At 59.4% G+C, this 23,119-nt stretch overlaps 1 protein-coding gene across 3 annotated transcripts in view; it reads left to right on the top strand.

The window, feature by feature from the left end:
- NFATC1 (nuclear factor of activated T cells 1) overlaps positions 1-23,119 on the top strand; it is a 106,276-nt gene that overhangs the window by 31,976 nt on the left and 51,181 nt on the right. For all 3 annotated transcript variants that reach the window (XM_077135180.1, XM_077135178.1, XM_077135179.1), the window contains exons 4-6: positions 10,735-10,937; positions 14,653-14,825; positions 17,542-17,682. In XM_077135180.1, coding sequence (XP_076991295.1) covers positions 10,735-10,937; positions 14,653-14,825; positions 17,542-17,682 — 517 coding nt within the window. The remainder of the gene's footprint in view (positions 1-10,734; positions 10,938-14,652; positions 14,826-17,541; positions 17,683-23,119) is intronic.

Here is a 23,119-nt window from a genome sequence, read left to right as displayed (position 1 = left end):
GGCGGCCGGGGTGGGTGCTGGGTGAGCACCCCCTGACCTGGCAAGGGTCCTAGCCCTGGGCAGTGTCTTTTTTTCTGAGTGCCCCCTATTTTGACCCTTGCCGTGCTGGGTCGGACCACCTTGTGGTCTGTGGGAGGCTGGCCCTTGCCTGCTCGGGCAGGTGCCCCTCCAGGGGCAGGGCTGGCTCTGCCCGGCAGCCTCCTATGCCTCCTTGGACATTGTGCCCTTGCTCCTGTACAGAGGCCCTTTCGGGACTTGGCCCAGCCCCCCTTGAGGGCAGTCCGCTCAGCTCCCACATGGCGCCCCGGGAGACCCTGGCCCTGGGTGCCCGGGCCTTGCAGGCTGGCCTTGGGGTCGGAGGCTGCAGGGTGGCCTGGGCTCAGCCTCTTCCCTGCGGGCGCTCCTGCATCGCTCCTCCTGGTCTCGGGGTGCGTGGCGAGGGGAGGGCCTCGGGTGAAGCTGGGTGGGTGGGAGCAGTGCCTCCCCCAGAGGTTTGTCCCTCTGGTGCCCAGGGTTGGCTGCGGCCCCCGAGCCGCCTGCTCCTCATCCCCTGCCCCGGTGCCTGGCCCTGCCCGCGGACGTGTGCCTCTCCGTGTGGCCCTGGCAGCCCCCTCACGGGGCTGCGGTCGGGGGTGGGGGGCAGCCACTGCCCCGGGATCCGCCCCCCTCACCCAGCCCCCCTCACCCCGGCTTTGTGTGTTTTGAATTAGAAATGCTCCGGGGCGTTCCCACACCAGCCACCCTTCCCCCCGGGGACCCGCTGTTTCTGTCCTGGGTGTGCTACTGGGTCCCAGCGCATCTTCCTGCCCTCACGTGACTCTGGCGGGGGTCCTGGCTCCCTGAAGGCGACCACGCCAGGCGACTTCACGAGCAGCACCCATGGCCTGGTGGGGGGCCCACTGCCCACTGCCTGCACACCCGCCGGAGGCCGCGCGCTGGGTGAGACACTTCCCCAGGCACCACCTCCCTGTGGGGGCTGCTGCGCAGTGCCCAGCTCAGGCAGTTTCTCTGGACCCTCCAGGACCCTCAGTTTTGAACAGACACAGATATAAACAGATAAAGGGAACAGGTCCCTTCAAAAGAGAGGTGGTCTGCTGCCTCCTGGCTCTGGAGGGGCCCCAGGCCCCTTTTCTCCCACCCCGCCTGTAAATGCCCTTTCTTTGCCCTCGTCGGGAAGGGGCTCTGGAAACGGGACCCCAAGGAAAAGAACTCGGATTAGAAAGTGCTTGTGTTTTGGGATCGGGATGGGGTCTTTACCTCGCTGACTCGCAGGTTTCTTTCTTGTTTGCTAGCAGACTTGCGGTGGTTGCAGGTAAAAAGCTGGAGGCTGGCCCTCACCCGTTCTTCCGTGCCTTCACACAGTTTTTATTTCCTGCTGGTCCCGTCTTTGCCATGCAGCGGTATTCCGTGGAGCCCTGCACCCTGGAGGGAGAGAGCCTGGGGGTGCCTGCCCCACGTGCCTACTGCCCCACAGTGCCCAAGTCCTGCAGTGCCCAACGTCCCGCCCTGCATGCCAACATCCTTGCAGTGCCCGCTGCCCCTCCCAGTGTACCCACCTCCTTGCAGTGCCCGCCGTCCTGCCCAGCATGCCCACCGCTCTGAAGTGCCCACCACCTGCAGTGCCCATCACCTGCTGTGCCCACTGCCCCACAGTGCCCACCTGTCGTGGCTTCCTGCATGCCCACCGCCCTGCCCAGTTTGCCCACAGCCGGCAGGCGTGAGGAGTGGCTGCTAGGGGCTTGGGCTCCTTGAAGCCAGGGCTTCCCACACCTGCGCTGTGGTGTGTGTGTGATGCGCGCGGAAGCTCCCCTGGACACGAGCCCTAAGGGGCGCTGTGCATTGGCACCACCCCCGGCCCTGGGCAGCTTGGGGACGGTTTTGACCCGTCTGTGCCTTCCCAGTACCATGTTTCACCAAGTAAGGCTCAAGTGTGTACCCTTCCCCTCGGGTCCCCCACCCCTGCCCCCAGAAAGAGAGGGAAGAAAAGCGGCGGAGGTGCGAGCGCAGAAGGGTCACTGCCTCAGGGGTGCGTGACCTCTCCGTCCGTGGCTCACCCTCGCACCAGCTTTGGACCTGAACCCGAGCCACGTCGTATGAGATGAAATGCAGAGTTTTCGAGTAAGTTAAATAATTGATTATTAAAGGCCTTGAAAAGTTTCAGATTTATTATAAAATATAACTATTGTATTTACGAGACTAAATCTGAATAACTAATGTGAATTTTAAAATCTTAAAAATTCAAGGTAGTGGAGGCAATGGTGGCTCAGTGGCAGAGTTCTCGCCTGCCATGCCGGAGACCCAGGTTCGATTCCTGGTGCCTGCCCATGTCAGAAGAAACAAAAAAATCCCCATTAAAAATTCAAGGTGGTCATTGATAGGTGGGGTCCTAAAAAATGATGTTTGTCTTTAACGTGCTTTGGTATCTTTGGTATTTAAGTATTTACATTTAAATTTTAATATGTACACAGATAAACTCTTTAAACATGGTCCCCATTTTTTATTTTCTGTGGACAGAAAGGTAGAGAGGTTTCATGTATAAAAGCCCCAGAAAACACCAAAAGTGAGCTCTCTGTTCCGAGGCCAGGGCAGACCAGAGCCCTAGCAGTTGTCAGGGCCAAGGCTGTGTCCCGCCCGCTGTGCCAGCGGGTGCCCCCACGCCTGCCTGCGACCCTCAGTCCCATCTCACCTGTTGGCGTAAGCAGCTGCAGGCCATTCGTAAAGTGGTTCACTCGGAGGTCGTTCCCAGAACTGAAGTGACAACTTGTGGCGTCTGCTCAGTGTTGGTGTTGGCTGATGACGTGTGCATGCACACACAGGTGTGCACACGCAGAAGACAAGCGTGGAAGGCAACTGCAGAGAGAGGCCATCACAGAGCCTGCTGTATCACGACGTGGCAGTCCCGACAACAGCTGCCATCTGTGGTTGTACAGGGTCCCGGGCGCTGGGGCTGCGCGGCTGTCCACGGAGGTGCAGGTGGGATGCCGCTGAGCCCGACGTCAGGACAGACACGGGCGTCTGAACTTCCCTGTGTGGACTAATTCCTGCAGTCACTCTGAGTGTGCACCTGCGGGAGGTGCCGCCTGAGGCCCTGTGCGGTCCGTCGGTCTTTACCGGGGACAGAGTCAGGCACAGGGGTGACGTGTGGCCCTTGGCCGCTGGTAAAACCAGCCCTGCTGATTGCGGTCCATTTCCCGGTGCCTTAGAGGGTCCACGTGTCCTCGGACTGTCCCTGGAAAGGGAGGTGGTGCTGCCCGACAAAGTGCTGTCTCCCTGGCCGGGGGAACGCGCCCGCAGCCCGCCTGCCACAGCGGTTGGCAGTGACCTGTGGCGACCAGGGGCCTGGGAAGGCACAGACCCCCAGCCCCGCCTTCCTGCGCCATCAGGAGTCAGGCCTAAAGGGCTGTGACTTTGAGTGGACTCCCTAGTGCACCACGCTGCCCGAGCTGAGAAACAAAATGTCAAATTCAGACATTTTGGGCGGGCCACGGTGGCTCAGTAGGCAAGAATGCTTGCCTGCCATACTGGAGGACCCGGGTTCGCTTCCTGGTGCCTGCCCATGTTAAAAAAAAAAAATTCAGATGTTTTCCCCAGAATTTCCCAGTGAGCGGAGGGAAGGAGTCAGGGCCTTCTCCCACACCGTCTGTGTGTGTGTGTGTGTGGGATCACGTGTGTAAGCAGGTGTGTGCACACGCATGTGAGCAAGTGAAGTGTGCATGAGAGTGAGCCAGGGAATGAAATGTGCATATGTGTGAGCATGTGTGGTGTGGGGGCACTCTGGGCGCTGTATGCACACACACGTGAGCACGCCTGCACTGGGCCCCCCAGCTCAGGCCTCCCTCCCACCTCTCCGCCCTCTACCCTGGGCCTTGCGCACCGCTGGGCCACGGTGGTGGATGGAGGAAGGGCCGGGGCCGCGTCCTCCAAACTCTGAGGATGCAGCCCAGTGGGTTCTGGGGGACAGGCGGCGTGGCGTGGTGAAGTACCAGGGCCCCCGTGGGTACGGGGAGGTGCTGTGAGGGGTGCCCGGAGACCACGGCCCGCCTCCCTTCAGAGCCAGGCCCCGAGTTGCTTCTGCCAGCCTTTGGGCCCTGCAGGTGCTGCCCCTTGCCCTGGACCCTTACATCCACGCAGTGCCACCCACCGCAGCCCAGGCCACCGTCTGCACACACCTGAGCCCCAGAGACTGGGCGGAAGTGCAGCCCTGTGGGAAACCCGGGCCAGCGCCCTGGCCCGTGGTGCCTGGGATCCCAGAGCCTGTGTCCCAGCCCTGCACATTCAGCCTGGGTCGAGCCTGGGGCCCGGCAGGGATGGGCGTGGGCGGGGATGGGCACTGGGGCATGCACGGGGCCTTGGTGCTGTGGCTCGTGGGGGGCAGAGCCACAGGGCCCTGCTCCGCCTGGCCCCTCTGTCCCGCGCCTCCCGGCCCGTCCTGCGCCCCAGCGTACCCATCTGAGGCACGGGACCCCCGAGAAGAGGTGCGCCCACCTGCAGCGAGGGCCAGGGGCACGGCGGGGACCTGGCGCCCTGCACACGCTCGGCCCGCAGCTCTGCGGCGCCGGCTGGGTGGCCCCTTGAACAGTGCCGTCTCCACCTCGCTGCCCTCATTGGATGGCCATCTGCATGGGTGGTTTGTGCCCTTTGGCAGGTGTGAATAATGCTGCTCGGAAGCTCAGCCTGCACATGCCTGCTCAGTCCCTGCTTCCGGTTCCCTCCATGCCGCCTGGAATGCGGTGATTCTGGGTTTTGCCCCCAGGTGCCTCCCGCAGCACTGCACCATTCTCCTTCTACCAGCACTCCTGCTGCAGTTGCACATTTACGTGAATAAGTGACACGGATATGCTAAAAGTGTGTAGCAAACGCCATGAGAAGGTGGGTGAGAAAGTGAGGGTTCAGGGTGGGAAAGGAAATGAAGAGCTGGGGGGGCATACCAGGTTTACACCCCAGACCTTCGCTTTGGGGGTGACTGTCCTCATGTCTTTTCGACACTGGTATTTGTTTTGCTTCTCCTCTCTCTACTCTCCTGGACAGGAGTGGTGAGGCACGATTGCCTCCTCTAGGAACACTGGGTATCAGCACTCAGCGTGTTTGATGATTGTTTGGGGTTAACTTGACGGGGAGTGGATCTGCCAGGCCCTTCCCCCGCCCTCAGCTGGCAGCTCCGCGGAAGCCTTGCTACCCAAACCAGGGGACATCCTAGAACCTGGGCAGCCCCTCCTGGCCACCTCGGTACAGACGGCTGTCCATGGGGCTTGCTTTGCAGTAGCAGGAGTGACCTTCGGGACTGGGGGCCCTGCACGACCTGGGGGCTCCTTTGGAACCTGGGGGTCCTGCATTGACCTGGGGGGCTCCTTTGGGACCTGGGGGCTCCTTCAGGAACCCAGGGCCCTGCACGACCTGGGGGGCTCCTGTGGGGCCGAGAAGGCAGGCAGCGGTGATTTGGGAATTTTAAATATAATTTCAGACGAGGTTGGAGCAGTCTGTTACATTGATCTAGCAGAGGGAAATTGGTTAAAAAAAATAGTGACATCCACTTAGGAACTGGATTTTTCCCTCCTTACGTGAATCCTTTGGGTATTGTGTCAAAGTGCAAATATAACTTGAGTTTTTAATGCATAATTTCCTTTTAAATTGATTACTAAAAATACGGAGGGTGTTTCGGAAGAAGAGTTGCACAGAGATTTCTTTGCTTAGTTTGTATATATATAAAACGCAGAACTGTGAGTTGGTTAGTACAAGATTTCCATCAATTACCTGGTCCTTTTCTTATTAGTACTTCCTTCCATAAATATATATATATAGGTTGAATTTTAGCATTGCATAAATTTGGCCTCAGTCCTTCCCTACATCTATTATCTTGGCATACAAGTGCTGAGGTAAGCATAGGAGCTAAAAACAAACCTAAGTGTAGAAAACTCACTAGCTCTTATACCTTGAAAATGGAATAATACATTTTGTTTAGTTTGGGTTGAAGCAAAGAGAGGTCATTGTTATGACAGGTAATTTTATAAATATCATTCTGACAGATAGTCTGGCATGCCAGCGGCAGAAAAGGCATGCAGGGGAGCATGGGAAGTATTTTAAATTACTCTCCTTAAAATGAACTTCATGTTTTAAATAATAGATGTTTACCTCCCAAGTTAAACCTTGAATATTGCCATTTTCACTGAAATGCCATGTTTTAGAATGATAAAGTTATGCCCACAGTTTCCTGCCTTCTCCCTAGGCGCAGCCTCACAGGGGTCCTGTAGCGCCATCCTGGGGTCTGGCGTGGCCCGGCGTGGGGCGCATCCCCTCCTCCCGCTGTCCTGGGCTGCCCGCCAGCATGGGGGGCTTGGCTGGAGACCCTGCCCGCTTACTCCTGCGCTGGGCTTCCCAGGGTGGAGGCCTGGGCTGCCGCATGCGCTTCTGCAGCAGTCACTGCTTCTCCTTGTTTGTCCTCCTACAAAGGTGTTGATTGAGTCCCATACGGGGTAGCATCTCGGGTAGGTTCTTTGGCAGAGGGCTGCATTCTGGTGGAGTGCTGGCCACGTGGGCAGAACTCCTCAGAGAGGAAAGAGGGGGCTTCCTAGGGGCCCTCGCGGACCGAGCTGGCGTTGCCCACTCCAGGGCCCTGGCCAGGTTCCCTGAGACGCCCTCCCTGGGGCTGCCCGATGCCTCACCCACAACCAGGCCCTGCATGGTAGAGTGGGCGGCCCGGAGACTCGCCAGGGCATGGGGACCTTGAGAGCCAGGGTACGGGGCCTGGAGAGTCGGGGCACAGGGCCATCCTGAGAGTCAGGGTGCAGGGGCCTGGAGAGCCATGCCAAGCCTGATCCTGGCTGTACTCTCTCTCACATCTGAGGCTGTGACACCACGTTGAGGTGTGTCGCTAAGGACACAGGCAGGTGGAGCAGAGAGCTCTGGGCTTTGTCAGCTGCCTTCCCAGCAAGGCCCTAGTGGCCTCCTCACCGACCCTCACTGAGGTGCTGGCGTGACCGCTGCTCTCCGCTGCCCCAAGCCCTCTGGGGCTGGTTCCAGACTCGGAGGGAGGGTGGCTGGCCTGGCACACAGCTCCACAGCCAGGCACCGCCATGAGCTCTGGCTTTCAGGGGATCCCAGTTCTGAGGACTCTGCATGTGTAAGCGACTTCCCTTCTTGGGTCAAGACAGCAGGTGAGCATCCCCTGGGGGCTCGTCTCAACCGGGCTCCCATCCTTAGCATGCAGTGCACCGTCCCCACGTGGATGATGGCTGCTGGACTGCTGGCATGGAGCCACAAGGCCACTGAGAAGAGTCTCTGGTATGACCGACAGAGCTGCGTCATGGGGAGAAGCAGGAACTTTGGTCCACATGCATCTCAGACCCCATCACCCAGCGCAGGGTGGCTGGCTGGGCCTGGCCACTTTGTGCCCCGCTCCCCCAGGCTGGCCTCAGAACTGACCCCAAGGAGGCAAGGCCTGGTCCCACCCACTCGTGCTGCGCCTGAGCCCCCGGGAGCCCCTGCATGCCCAGGGCAGGGCGGCCCAGGAGGCATCTTTTTCCAGTGCTTTCTGTTCTTTGCTGGGCAGAGCTGGCCGGGTGCCTCCGGCAGCTGCCCCGCACACAGGGGCCCTGTCCCTGCAGAGCCAGCAGCAGCCTGCACAGGCCCTGGCCCCCGGCCGCCCCTTTCCAAGTGGTGTCCGTGTCGAATGGGCATGTTAAAATGGAAGTTTAAATCTCTGCAAACCCATTACGCAGACTCACAGTGGAAAGTCTGATACTTGGCAGTGGCTGCCGGGACCCAGGGTCTGTTCTGAGTGTTTTCCCTCTATTCCCCATGTTTTCTCACTTTTTTTTTCTTTCTGGAGAGTTCATGCACATTTTTCATTTCTTTGTATGACTCCCAGTTCAGTAATTTTATCTTCGGCCCTGTGTCGCTGCTGCCTTCCCACAGACGGACTCCAGCTCTTCGTTGTTCCGTCGAGGCCTTTGTCTCTGACCTCCAGCCCCGGGCGTGTGCCAGCCACTCAGTGTGCAGGCCTGCCACCCGCTGTCCCGCTCCCCCGGCGAGCCTTGCCCACACACCCCGTGGCCTGGCCCTCTGCCCACTGCAGCGGCACTGCCTGGGCTCTTTGTGGCCTTGGCATCTCCCTGCCGGCTGTGCCCCCACCTGCATGTCAGGGGGTGACCCCAGGGGCGGGCATGGGGCTACCGTGCTGGTCCCTGTGGGAGCTTTGCCTGCCTTCTCTGTAGCTCTGCCCACGGGGCGTCTCCCAGGGAGTGGCAGAGCCAGGACGGGACCACACCCTGGCACTCGGGCCACACCGCTTTCCAGCTATCAAGGTGGCTTTACTTGCTGCCTTAGAAGCGTTAATAGTGTTTTTATGTGACTAACGTCGCTGCATCCCTTGCTGTGTGCCAGTTGCTGTCTGTTGTCAAAGGTTTTAAGTTAGATCGTGGACAAAGCAATGAGGGAAATGACACTAGGGAGAAGTGTGATGGCTGACGCTGACCGAGCACGCCCTCCATGCAGAGCTCTGCACCTCCACGAGACTCGCCGACAGTCCTCATGCCGGGACCATCCGCTTCCTGTCCGCTCTCTGCCAGCGAGAAGTGAGGGCTTTCCGGGAAAGGGTCCTCAGGCTTGGGGCGGTGTCCCTGCGAGGCCTCGTGCCCTTGCTTTGGTGTCTGCTCCTAATAGGGTCTGCCTCTTGGCAGCGGGGTGGTTCTGTGTTCGTTGTAAAGGCAGTACATGGGTGGAAACAAATGAATCACAGTTTATAATTCAATCTCTTTACTGGGTATAGGCCTATTCAGACTTTCTATTTTTTTTTTTTTTATTAATTAACAGAAAAAAAGAAATTAACACAACATTTAGAAATCATACCATTCTACATATGCAATCAGTAATTCTTAACATCATCACATAGATGCATGATCATCGTTTCTTAGTACATTTGCATTGGTTTAGAGGAACTAGCAACACAACAGAAAAAGATATAGAATGTTAATATAGGGAAAAGAAATGAAAGTAATAATAATAGTAAAAACAAAACAAAACAAAACAAACAAACAAAAAAAACCCTATAGCTCAGATGCAGCTTCATTCAGTGTTTTAACATGATTACTTTACACTTAGGTGTTATTGTGCTGTCCATTTTTGAGTTTTTGTATCTAGTCCTGTTGCACAGTCTGTATCCCTTCAGCTCCAATTACCCATTATCTTACCCTATTTCTAACTCCTGCTGGACTCTGTTACCAATGACATATTCCAAGTTTATTCTCGAATGTCCGTTCACATCAGTGGGACCTTACAGTATTTGTCCTTTAGTTTTTGGCTGGACTCTGAATCACAGTTTAGACATTGCTTACGGGGGAGGACCCCACGCCTGCCACGTGGGAAAGCCTGCGGGGACCAGCGGCCAGTCCGGAATGCTACCTGTGCCCTGCTGGGGAGCTGGAGTAGGACCCAGCCTCCAGTGTGCTGGCCAGGAAGGGAACGGGCCGGCAGTCTCCTTGAGGGCTGCGTGTGGCTGCTGGCGCACACACCTCGTCGAGGACCGGCATGCCTCCCGTGGGAGGGCAGGGCACAGGCGCTTGTCGCCAGGCCCTGCCACAGCCCCAGCCGATGAGGGGCCCCTGTGCCAGCCCCGGGCGGTGCCGCGCAGGATGCACCCCAGAGCTGTGTGGCACAGGAGCTGCGCCAGCACGGGAGCTGAACGAGCAGGTCCGAGGCACACACCTTGAACTCGGCCCAGTTTTGTTTATCTGGTTAATATTGGATTTTGTACTGTGTTCAGTTTCAGCCTAATCGAATATGAAAAAACGGGTCGTTTCATATCGGATGCAGTATCTCTGTTGTTAGGGACATGGTTTAAGCTGCATGCGCTTTCTGCAGCTGAGGCAGCCCTGGCCAGGCCCCCTTGCCCGTCACAGACACCGGGTGTTTCCTTCATCAGAAGCCTCCGTGCGGGCAGGCGACGGGTGTGGGGGGTGTCTGTGTGTGGGCAGACAGCCTCAGCTGCCTCCCCACCCTTGGGGAAACAGCCTCTTCCCACCATCTGCTCTTCCTACTGGAGATGGACATGGCAAAGAAAGTTGCTTTTGGTGCTGGTGCTGTTGCTAGCACTCGTGTGTGGTTGTGTGCACATGTGTGTGCACATGTGACTGCGTGCATGCGTGCCCAGATAAGTCAACTCCTGTGACTGAATTTGCATGCCTGGTGTCCTTGTGTGATTGCATATGTGACTGTGTGCATGCACATATGCTCACGTGTGTGATTGTGCCTGCATGTAACTGCATGTGTGCACACATGCTCATTTATGTGCATGCACGTGAGTGTGTATCTATATGGATGCAAGTGTGTGCACGTGTGGGACTGAACATGTGTATGTGTGTGTGTGTATGAGTGGAGTGTGTGAGTATGCATATGTGCGTATGTATGTGTGCATGTGTTTGCAAATGTGTGTGTGTGTGCATGCGTGTGCATATGTGCAAGTGTGTGTGTGTGTTTGAAAGTAGGCAGCAGGACCATTCAAGCCTAACCCTAACCGAGCACCCTGGGTATTTTAGGGTAATGAGACATTTTTGAAGTGCACTTCTTTTTATCATGGCGATTTTACATTACAGAGAAGTAGAAAGTGGGCAGGAGTGGGGGGGGCTTAACACTGAGCACCTGTCACGCGTGTTCCTTTCAAGTCGGGGTCTCTGCTTGTGGAGTTGGGCTGATTTCTCTGGTCTGCCTTGGTCCTTAGTGGGCGTTTTGTTCTCTTGCCAGCTGCATGGTTACTTGGAGAATGAGCCGCTGACCCTGCAGCTGTTCATCGGGACGGCGGACGACCGCCTGCTGCGGCCGCACGCCTTCTACCAGGTCCACCGCATCACTGGGAAGACCGTGTCCACCAGCAGCCACGAGGCCGTCCTCTGCAACACCAAAGTCCTGGAAATCCCGCTGCTGCCCGAGAACAACATGCGTGCCATGTAAGCACTGCGCCCCACGCCTCCCCCGCCCTGCCCCGCGATGCCCTTGTCCTGATGCCGGAGTCTGCATCCCAGTGGCAGACTGCGACCTCTGGGGCGGCAGCCGTGCACACGTCGCTGTGAGGTGGGGTTCCCTGTCGCGCAGCCGGGGGGCCCCACCCAGTCCCCAGCTCACGGCGCCATGGGACGCCCTTTACATCTGGATCCGCAGCGCCCCGGAAGGGAGTGGTGGAAGGCTGGCCCCAGACACCAAGGGGCAGTGTGAATGGGTGATGTCTCCACAGTGGGACTCGCTTGGGCTCCCAGCAGGCCCTGTTCTGACGCATGAGTCCCACCTGCCCTGTGCTTAGTTTAAAAGCGAGGTACTGATGGGCTATAGCATTACCTCCCAAAGCGATCCAGTCAGGCCTGCCCTCACGGCTGTTCTCCGTCTGCTTGCTGAGGGATGGCTTGGTGCCTCGTCTGCGCCGCGAGCTGTGAGGACGACATGCAGCCATCCCCTGGGTACTTACGTTCTAGCGGGGTCTGCAGTGGGGTCAGATAATGCCCTCAAATTTGGATACTCCAGCGAGGTGCAGGCAGTGACCATGGAAATACGCAGATAAGTGGAGCAGGCGCGTGGACGGAGGCCTCCACGGCTGCCCCGCCCGGGATCATCTGAGCAGCGTGGAGGGCCAGCGTGCGGAGGGGTCCTCAGGCCGCGGGTGGAGGCCCAGGAGGAGCGTGTTGGGGTGTTCGTGGAGTCGTACCGAGGCTGGGGTGGCTGGGCTGCCAGTGGGCGATGGCTCCAGAGAGGATGTGGGTGGGTCCGGCTGTGGCCGCTGGTGCATTTTCTCCATTTGAGTTTTCTCAGGGTGTCAGTACATTCCTGTGTTCATTCTAAATCCGCGGATTGCTTCGGGAGCTATTGCCAAAGTTTCCCAAGTGCTGGAGCAGAGCCCAATGGTCTGAGCAAGCGCGCAGTCCATCCCACAGACAAGGACTCAACCCAGCGCTCTGTGTTCCTGCCCAGAACCAACTGGACAGGAGGATGACCCAGGCGGGGCAGAGCCCAGCACAGCGCCCTGCAAAATCCACTCTTGATGTTAATTTTTACTGAACTTCAGGTCCCTGCCTTACACGTTAGGAGACTCATTCTTGATCCTCTCAGCTTGTGCATAAAGGAGGGTTTTAGTGTCCCAGGCTGCTTAGAGGAAAATATCATGAAATGGCTCAGCTTAAACAATGGGAATTTACTCACTCAGGTTAGAATCGAGGAAAACGTCCAAATGAAGGCACCATCGAGGTGGTGCTCTCTTCTCTTCCTGAAGACTGGTGCTGGGGTTCTGGCTCCTCTCTGCAGGGCAGGGGGTGGGGCGGGGCACAGGATGGGGTGCAGGAGAGGGCACAGGCTGGGGCACAGGGCAGGGCACAGGCTGGGCATGGGGCAGGCTGCAGGGTGGCTCTGCTGGTCACTGCCTGCTGTTCGGCGTGTCGCTGACTTCAGCTTCTTGTTTCTGTGCCTTTCTCTCTCTGCGTTGAATTTCGCTCTCGTAGAAAGGACTGCAGTGTTAGGGTGAAGACTCGTCCTGCCGGGCCACACTTGACTCAAGTAACCTCCTGAAAAGATTCTGTTTGCTTTGGGTCCACACCCACAGGAATAGGTTAACTTTGAGAACATGTTTTTCTGGGGATACACACAGCTTCAAACCCCTATATTCCACTTTCTGAGACTGCCAAAAGACATGTTCTTTCTATAAACAAAATACATTCATTCCTTCACAGTGTCCCAAAAGTCTTAAGTCATTTCAGAAACATGGCAAGTACAGTGTCTCGTCAGAGCTGGTTGTGGGCGTGGGCTGTCCCGGGACGCTGTCCTTTCCATCTGGGCCTGAGAAACCCAGAGAACACAGTCTGCCTCCAGTAGCCATGGAGGGACAGGCGTAGGATAAACGTTGCGGTCCCGTAAGGAGAGGCTGGGTGGAAAATGGGTCACGGGTCCAACACGGTGGGGGTCCACCCTCCATCTGGTAGCAGCCAGGCTCTGCAGCCCCCCGCACATGAGAAACCTTCCTGAACAATGGGGAGGGAAGCCTGCCCTCCTCAAGCGCCGGGGAACACTCACCCTTTCCACTCGTGTGCGTGGGCTCGCACTCTTGCCTGCAAGCACGTCTTTGCTCCAGATCTTGGCTTTCATGGTTCTGACCTTGAAGTCATTTTTCCTTCACTCTGTCCCTTTTCTGTTCCTTTTAGGCCAGGCTGACGGTGCCCCTGTTCATACTAGATCTCAGAAAAAGCGTTGGTTTTGCATGTAGTACACAGGGGTCCCAGCCATCAGGCAGGAGGACTCTCCACAGAGCCTCTCTGGACGCGCGTTCCCAGTCCTGATTCACCTTGCAGTGCTGGGCACTCCCATGTTCAGTTAAACACTCGCAGGGAGGGCTATGGGCTGGGCTCCCACTTCCCGGAAGCTCAGAATTCTCCAAACCACTGATACCTGGTTTCTTTGTGCCCAGAAGTTCAGCTTACCCTTTGCTCTGGCATTTTGCTGTAAAACACAAGGAGGAATTAGGCTGTAGTTTCCACAGTTAGCTTGGAAATCTCCTAAGCTAAAGATCCAGGTTCATCGCTTTCCAGCTCTGCCTTCCGTCTCCTGTCAGAGCTCAATTTTGCCAAGTTCTCTGCCACTTTAAAACAAGGATCGCTTTCCTCCAGCATCCAGTAACACACTCATCATTTCTGTGTAAGGCCCCATCAGAAGTACCTTTAGCATCTGTGTTTCTGCCAGCACTCTCTTCAGACTGGTCAGCCTGGGCTGTCAAGCGCTGTCCAGTCCTTCCAGCCTCAGCCCATTACCCAATTCCACATTTTTGGTATTTGCCATATCAGCTCCCCACTGTTCTGGTGCCAAAATCTGTTTAAGTTTCCTTAAAGCAGACACTGTGAAGCGGGTAGGTTAACACTGGGAATTTTCTCACTCATGGTTAGAGTCTGGGAAAATGTCCAAATGAAGGCACTGTCAAGGCGGTGCTCTCTTCTCTTCCTGCAGACCGGCTGCCGGGCCCTGGCTCCTCTCCACAGGGCAGGGCACGGGCAGTGTCTGCGGGTTGCTCTCTGCCCTTCTGGGTTTCATTGCTTCAGCCTCTTGGTTCTGAAGCCTTCTCAGTCTCTCTCTCTCTGTCTCCCTCTCTGTCTCTCCCTCCCCTCCGCCCTCTCTTTCTGCATTTCGATCTCTAATACAGGGCTGTGTAACAGGAGTAAGACCCACTGTGATGGATGTGGCTCACCCCATACAGAGATATCCTCTGCCAAGGTCCCGGCCAGCAGGCCCCGCCCCCAGGAGGAGACCAACCTGCTTCCCTAGGTCCACTGCTGCCACCGGACAGTGTCCGTGCTTAGTGGGCTGAGAATTTATGGAGCAGATTGTCTTACTTATCTCTAGATTTAAAATGAAATTATTGAAACAACAGAAAATGAGTGTGAACTGGGGAAAGGGAATGACACGCAGTCTTTCCATGGACGGGCCTTTTGTTCCTTTCACGCCAGAAGGGATGGCCTCGCGGGCAGCACAGCTGTGCCCACACGCAGGTCACAGCGGTTTGGGGAATGACTAGCCTTGCGCCTGCGCCTGCTTCCCCCCGGCACATGTGGCATTGGGTTCCGACCCAGGGGAGGGTGGTGGCGGTGGCAACCTGAGGCAGTGACCGTGACAGCTGTGGCCTTTTGTCCTGGGCAGCATCGACTGTGCTGGAATTTTAAAGCTCAGAAACTCAGACATCGAACTGCGCAAAGGAGAGACGGACATCGGGCGGAAGAACACGCGTGTGAGGCTGGTGTTCCGTGTCCACGTCCCCCAGGCCGGTGGCCGGATGCTGTCACTGCAGGCGGCCTCCAACCCCATCGAGTGCTGTGAGTAGACACTGCCCATCCCTGCTTCTCCTTGGGAAGTGCTGTCCCTTGCCTTTGGCCAGGCAGACAGGCCCTGTGCATTCCCCATCATGCTTCCGTGTGCATGCAGATGAATGCATATGTGTTCCTACACACCATATGTCCTCATGCACACACATACACGTAAGTACACATCAAAGGCACATACATCACGCATGCGTTTGTGCTACACCTACACACATCCCACCTGTAATGTGAACACACACAAGTTCCCTCACACACAGTCGTCCACGTGTGCGCCCATGTAGACAAATGTAAGTGCAAATGCATGAACACATATACACGCACGTGTTCATATCACATAGCACACACACAGGCACAGCTCCGTGCGCATGGCTGGAGGTAGCTGTCCCCCACCAGCTCACCTGAGTGATGACCAGCCGAGGCTTGGGGCACAGTGTGTGCGGCTGGCAGTCAGGTTAGCAACTCTGAGTTGGTGGAGGAGCTGGGCGAGACTCTCCACCACCACTGACGTGCGGTGCCTGGGGAGGGGATGGGAGGGAAAGAGTGCTGCCCCTGGAACCCTGCACTGCCACAGCGATTGCTGCAGCCCTCACCCCTCATAACCCAGGCGCCTCCAGCACCAGGCACCTGGCTGTGATCTGCTGGGTCGTGTGTGATCTGTGCATATAGCTGCCGACTTTTGGCTTGGGGCTTCGGTTTCTGTTCTGTGTGTGCGCATGTGAGCACGTGTGTGTGTGTGTGCGTGTGAGGCACCCAGTGGCCAGCTCCGGGCCCAGCCCTTTCTTGGGATGAAGAGCTGGTCCTGCGGAACTGAGGTGGGGGCCCGCCCCGCACACACTGCAGCACTTCACAACCAGTTACTGCCCAGCCTCTGCCCCTCAGCACCTGGGTTCCTGTCTCCTGGGCCCTGTCCTGTGGTGCCCGTGTCCCCTGGCACCCCTGCCCCCCAGCACCCCTGCTCCCCGGCACCCTTGACCCCCAGTGCCCCTGTCCTGTGGTACCTGTGTCCCCCGGCACCCTTGACCCCCAGCGCCCCTGTCCTGTGGTACCTGTGTCCCCCGGCACCCTTGACCCCCAGCGCCCCTGTCCTCTGGTATCCCTGTCCCCTGGGCCCTGCCTTGAAGAAAATGTCTTCACAGGTGGCCGTGCCCCACCTGGCTGGCTGCCTGGCTGTCTCACGCTGTCTCTCCCTCCTTCCCTGGGCAGCACCCTCTTGGCCGTCCACCTTCGTTGTCTCCTCGGTACTCTGGCCTCTGGAACACAGGCATCCCCAGGGCACTCTGCTGGGAGAACTCGGCTCTCCTCCCGGGGTGGGCTCCTGCTGACCTCGGCTCCAGCCCACGCGGGGTTTCCCTCCCGCCGGTCCCCTGTGCCGCGAGGCGCCATTCTCCTCCCTGCAGGTGCCGCCTCTTCCTCCCCCCAGACCCCGCTACACGTGCTGGTCCCTGGGAGGCTCGCCAGCACCTCCCCCCCGAGGCTACTCAGCCCATGGCCCTGTGGAAACGCTGAGGCCCAGGCGCCTCGCCTCCCCCGCCCGCACCCAGCACCTGGCGCTCCTGGGCCCTGCTGTTATGGAGTAACCGACTGAGAAGTCACAAAAGCACACAAATTCCCAGCCCTGCTTCTGCTTGCCCCCTCCCGGCTCTGCCGTCACCCAGCCCAGCCCTGCTCCCCACCTGGTGGAAAGCCCTCCCCACCCTGCAGCAGCTGAGCACCACCGCACAGCTCCCTCGTTGGCTACAGGGTCCTTTGCCTGTCCTGGGGGTGGCCCAGGTCGGTGGGGCCTCCTGGCTGCTGTTGCCCCAGCAGGTGAAGAGGGGGGCGACCTCACCCTCGAGGGCCGAGTGCGCTGCTGTCCATAAGATGGGGCTCAGCCCTGGACAGCGGCCAGCCCGAGGGCAGCCGGCCATGGTCAGGCTCAGCGAGGCATGGGGACGCCCGGGACAGTGGGGGCCTGTCCACCCTGCAGCCCTGGTAGCCAGACAGTGCCCTGGGGCAAGAGGGGGCTCCCTAGGCCAGCACGCTGGGTCTACGGCCCCCCTGGGGCTTCTGTCTCCACCTGCTCAAGGGGTGTGAGCGCACACTCGTTTCCAGCGCTTCACAGCTCTACGGCCCCATACAGGCGGGCATGCTCATGCATGCACCCAGGCACATGTGAGCACAGACGCACATGGACACGCAGGCACACATGCACGCACAGGCACACGTGCACACACATAAACAAGCATACGTGCACACGCAGGCACATGTTCACACACAAACACAGGCACACGTGCACATGCAGGCACACGTTTACACATAAACACAGAGGCACACGTGCACACGCAGGCACACGTGCACACACATAAACACACAGGCACATGTGCACATGCAGGCACACGTGCACATACATAGAGGCATGCACCGATGTGACTGAGACTCCGTTTCAGAAGGGGACGGGAGGAGGTTCCTTCAGGCTGTCGTGTCACTCCTGGGGGGGGAGTGAGGTGGCGTGTGTGGTGGCCCCTTGCGGTGGCATGGAGTCTGGGGCAGCCTGTGGCCCCTGGTCCTTGAGGAGCCCCAGCGTCAGGGTCCCTTTGGCCACCCATGGGGTCCCCCTGCCTTGGAGTCTTCTGGAGGGAGGGAGCTGCCATTGGGGGGCTCAGCACCCCCCCACCACAGGCCCCACTGCCGAGCCCGTTCACACCCGTGTGCTTATCTCTCCCGGTGCCAGCCCAGAGATCTGCCCAGGAGCTGCCCCTGGTGGAGAAGCAGAGCCTGGACAGCTGCCCCGCAGTTGGGGGAAAGAGGATGGTTCTCTCTGGCCACAACTTCCTGCGTGACTCCAAGGTCATCTTCGTGGAGAAGGCCCCAGGTACTTGCTTGGCAGTGCTGGTGGCCCGTCTTTGGGCACTGGGGACCCAGGCTCCTGGCCAGCTGAGCCATGTGCCCGGTGAAGTCATGTGCTGTGCACGCTGGGGCAGCTAGGGGGCACCCGCGGGGAGGCTCTGCGCGTTCCATCCTCGCGCCCATTCACGTCTCGGCACGTGCTGGCAGTGGGGCCGCCGCAGGGAGCGTGGACGTGTGTCCGTTCCTGCGCTCGCCGGCGTTCCTCCCCAGCCTGCCTTGCAGTGCGAGTCTCCCAGAGGTGCCGCAGGGGACAGGGCTCTGCCCCCACGGGACCCTGCTTTGCTCCCTGGGGACCCTGCTCTTCTCCCCACGTCCTTGTTTGTACAGACGGCGCCATGCTGGGGCCCCTTCTCAGGTGGGGTCAGGTAGACAGGGCTCCCACAGCCCCTCCCTGCAGACCTCCATCCATGCCGCCTGCCCTCTGCGCATGTGAAAACCTATGCAGGGAGCAGAGCGGCCCGAGCACCTGGGAGGCCGTCCTTGGGGCAGAGGTAGGCCCTGTCAGGCCACGTCCCAGCTAGCAGACTGTGGGTGCAGGAGACTAGCCCACACTGCCGCTGGCGTTTCTGCTGCTCCTTTCCTCCTCTTCCTCCTGGCGCCCCTCCCTCCTCTTCCTCCTGGCACCTGGCACAGCCACTGCCTTCCTTGTCCTGTGCACAGGCCCCAGCCTGAGGCTGTTGAAGGTACCACCAACTGTGACACTTGCTGGCCGTGGGGTGTCCGCCACCATTCTGGGCCCCTGCACGGGGGCTCCCTGCTACCCCAGGCTCCCCAGGGCCCTGAGCTCACTGCCCCTGACTGTCCCTCCTGCCTGTGCCTCCGGGGAAACTCAGGCATCCTTAGGCTGTGCTCAGCCTCCTTCCGGAAGGAGCAGCAACCTCAGGTCATGGCTGTCCTTAGGCACCTAACTTGGGACAATGTCACCCACGTTTCCTGCACGCTCAGTTCCTCTGTTGGAAACAACCCTTTCCTCCTAAGAGGGAGAGCTGTAGGGGCAGGGGTCCTGCTGACTGTCCGTGGTGGGGCTTGTGCTGTGCTCAGGGTCTGTTCTGCACTCAGATTGGGGTCTGCACCTGGGTCGGGGTCTGCACTCGGGTCGGGGTCTGCACTGGGGTCGGGGTCTGCACGCGGAGTCTGCACTCAGGTTGGGATCTGCACTCAGGTCGGGATCTGCACTCGGGTTGGGGTCTGCACTCAGGTCAGGGTCTGCACTCGGGTCGGGATCTGTACTCGGGTCGGGGTCTGCACTCAGGTCAGGGTCTGCACCCGGGTTGGGGTCTGCACTCAGGTCAGGGTCTGCACCCGGGTTGGGGTCTGCACTCAGGTCAGGGTCTGCACTGGGGGTCTGCTCTACACTCAGGTCAGGGTCTGCACCCTGGTTGGGGTCTGCACTCGGGTTGGGGTCTGCACTCGGGTCGGGATCTGCACTCGGGTTGGGGTCTGCACTCGGGTCGGGATCTGCACTCGGGTTTGGGTCTGCACTCGGGTCGGGGTCTGCACTCGGGTTGGGGTCTGCACTCAGGTCAGGGTCTGCACTCGGGTCAGGATCTGTACTCGGGTCGGGGTCTGCACTCAGGTCAGGGTCTGCACCCGGGTTGGGGTCTGCACTCAGGTCAGGGTCTGCACCCGGGTTGGGGTCTGCACTCAGGTCAGGGTCTGCACTGGGGGTCTGCTCTACACTCAGGTCAGGGTCTGCACCCTGGTTGGGGTCTGCACTCGGGTTGGGGTCTGCACTCGGGTCGGGATCTGCACTCGGGTTGGGGTCTGCACTCGGGTCGGGATCTGCACTCGGGTTGGGGTCTACACTCGGGTCGGGGTCTGCACTCGGGTTGGGGTCTGCACTCAGGTTAGGGTCTGCACTCAGGTCAGGGTCTGCACCCGGGTTGGGGTCTGCACTCAGGTCAGGGTCTGCACCCGGGTTGGGGTCTGCACTCAGGTCAGGGTCTGCACCCGGGTTGGGGTCTGCACTCAGGTTAGGGTCTGCACTGGGGGTCTGCTCTACACTCAGGTCAGGGTCTGCACCCGGGTTGGGGTCTGCACTCGGGTCGGGGTCTGCACTCAGAATCTACACTCAGGTTGGGGTCTGCACTTGAAGTCTGCACCTGGGTCGGGGTCTACTCTTGGGCCAGGGTCTACACTCGGGTTGGGGTCTGCACTGGGGTCTGCTCTGCACTCAGGGTCCCACTGACCCAAGGTTGCTGGGCACTGAGGATGAAGAGTGACTCAGTGACTCTGGTTTCTAATAAAAACGGATAAACCCACGAACAGCTCGCTCGGCGCTGCTTTACTCTAGGTAGGGGTGGGTGGGGCGACCACACCATGGCCAGGCAGGACACGGGCAGCAGCGGGCACACAGAGCCAGCTGGAGGAGGCGTTCTCGCCCCTAGGAGCCCCGTGTTCTAGCAGAATTCCCTGCCTCTGGCTTCTCAGGTATTTTGCTCAAAGTGGGGTCCCAGGGCCCCAAAACCTGGTCTCCCTTGGCAGGGCGGGCTGGTGGGAAGAGGGGTGCAGAGGCTGCCCCCCTTTTCCCTGGTTGACTCTCCTGAGGGGCTCCCAGCACCTCGTTTCAGGCATTCCGCCTTCATAATGGAAGCTTGATTGGGGCGGTTTGCAGAAAGTCAAGTACTCCAATCAGAACAGGGGAGGCCTCGTGTCTGACAGGGCTGGTCTCTAATCACGCACGGTGGGCGGCCGGGTCCTAAATTGCAGAGAAGCCTGAGTGTGCGCAACGTAAGCAGCAGAGTCTGCACAGCTGGTGTGCAGCACCACCGCCTCTCAGCTCAGCTGTGGGAGCATGTGTCAGGAGGCACACTCACACCAGGCACGCTCACACCAGGCAGGACTTGGGTAGCACTCTCATCCCAAGCATGCTCATGTCCGGTGGGACTTGAGAGGCATGTTCACACCGGGCACACTCACGCCAGGGAGGACTCGGGCAGCACACTCATGCCAGGCGTGCTTATGCCAGGCACACTCATACCAGACACACTCACGCCAGAGAGGACTCAGGTGGCGTGCTTATGCTTGGCACGCTCACACCAAGCATGCTCATGCCAAGAAGGACTTGGGCAGCACACTCACACCAGGCGTGCTGATACCAGGCACACTCACGCCAGGGAGGACTCAGGCAGCACGTTGACACCAGGTACACTCATGCTAGGCGTGCTCACACCAGGCAAGACTCAGATGGTACGCTCATGCCAGGCATTCTCACGCCAGGCACACTCATGCCAGGGAGGACTTGGAAAGCATGCTTACACCAGCAATGCTTACAGTAGCGATGCTCACACCATGCAGGACTCGGGCTGCACTTTCATACCAGGCACGCTCACACCTAGTACATTCATGCTGGGCAGGACTCGGGTGGCATGCTCACGCTTGGCATGCTTACGCCAGGCAGGACTCAGGTGGCATGTGCTCGCTGAGCCCACGACGTCACGGTCAGAACGGGTGGAAGAGGGTCCCCTCAGCCCAGCCTCACCTGGAAGTGAGTGAAAGCAGAGGGCGATCTGAAGCTCGGCTGGCCAGGGCTGCAGGTGCTGTGTTGTCCTCTCGTCCTCGGGGCACTGAGCGCACGGTGTTGGGAAGCAATGAGTGCATGAGTGGTGGTGAGCAGGCCACGTCATGAGCGCACAGTAGGCAGACGGCATCCAGCACTGTGTGTTTGTCTTTAAATTGGATTGTGTGTACTTTCTTGACACACACCTGTTTTGGAAGTGTCACAGGTGTGAGCCTGTCTCCCAGGCCTGGCTGCCCACTGAGAAACCCCCAAACCAGACCCTCCGGGCCCCTGGCAGGTTTACGTGCTTGGGTTTAAGTTGTCTTCCTCGGCCCAGCTGAGATGAGCCTGGTGACATGGGCTTCTCCAGGGGACCCTGCTGGCCATCCCACCCGTGCTCGCTGGGGCTGACGGGCTGCCCTGCCCACTGTGGACCCCGCTCGGGGCTTGACCTGGGGGCCCTTTCCCGCAGGCACCAGCTCGGCTGCCTGTGGGCTCATGTCAGGAGGCTCGAGCCCCTCGGGGACTCAGAGCCTTTGGGAGGGGGACCCCTGCCCGTTGGGGGCTGGTTGCAGCTGGTGTTGCGTCCAGAGGGATGGCACCTGCCCTGCCAAGCGTGTGGCGAGTAGAAGTGGTGCCATGCTTGGGGGTTGCTGCCCGGCCGCCCATGGAGCTGCTGCCGGAGTCCTGAGCGCATGTGCGGAGACAGGACCCTTGTGGGGTTCGGGGCTGCCTCACGGCCTCCCCCACAAGACAAGAGTCCCTGCCAAGTGACCACTCTGGACAGGCTGGCCATGGAGACCCAGGCACCGGCTTCCCCTCAGTGCAGGTGCAACTGGCACAGCTGGAACTGGGCTGCTCAGGGTGTCTTCAAGGTGCCCGCTGTCCTCCGGGGTCCCTGGGAGGCCCAGGGGAAGGGCTGAGGGCCTTCCGCCTAGCCGCGAAGAAGGGTGGAGGACATGGCCATGAGTGCGAGTCATACCAGCCTGGCGGAGGCTCCTGTGCTCCCTGGTGGGTCGGCTGCGTGGGTGGGCTTCGGACACAGATGAGGCCCGTCCTGGTTTCTGAAGCCGCTCAGCGGACCCCCAAGGTGGCTGGGTGGGGCGCTCCCGGGCTGTCCTGGCAGGGTCACCCCGCGGCTGCACCGGGCTGGCAGGGCTCCCAGCTGTGGGGAGGGTAGTGCGGGAATGTTGGGACACCCAGAGGCGCCTCAATTGGGCCACCCATCGCATTGGCAGTGGCACAAGGAGGGCCCACTCGCCAGGGGACGCCCCCATGCTGCATTGCTCCTGCTGCGTCTGGGGAAGGGTTGGGTGCCAGAGTGGCCGTCCACCCCCTGGGCCCCAGGTGGACTCATGCAGAGCCCCACGGGGCATGGGGTTGCAGGCCTGGGACAGCGAGGCGAGGGCTCCAGGGCCGTTGGGAGTGGCCGCATGGTGGGAGTGTGGTGACGCCTGTCCCGAGGGGGCGCCGGTGCTGGGCCCTCTGTGTGCACCGTTTGCTGGCCCCTCCTCGCGGCAGCGCGTGCGCGCAGCTGCCGGGGTCTCCCCTCCGCCCTGCCCCTCCCCCTCCCCTGGGTCACTTCTCCGCCCTGGACCGCCCCTCCCGCCAAGGGTCCCACGATCGTCTACTTGATGATTTTGAGTTATGGACCGAGTGGTTCCAGGCAGGTTCTCAGTTACGCAGATGCGTCCAGTTAGCAGCCACGCGTCCACACCACATGCTGAGGCCACACCACAGCCCGGATCTTCCAGGCTTCCAGCTGCGACGAGGCAAGCTGTCCCTCACACGTCCAGTGCCGCTGGGAATCTCCCCTTCCCTGGCCAAATGGCCTTCCCAGCGGGGCACAGGGCTTGGGACTCACCTAACCAATAGTCTGAGTAGTCTTATGGGGAGGTAACCA

Source organism: Tamandua tetradactyla, chromosome 18, assembly GCF_023851605.1.
Source record: "Tamandua tetradactyla isolate mTamTet1 chromosome 18, mTamTet1.pri, whole genome shotgun sequence".
Classification (NCBI taxonomy): domain Eukaryota; kingdom Metazoa; phylum Chordata; class Mammalia; order Pilosa; family Myrmecophagidae; genus Tamandua; species Tamandua tetradactyla.
This window is presented reverse-complemented; position numbering and strand designations above follow the sequence as displayed.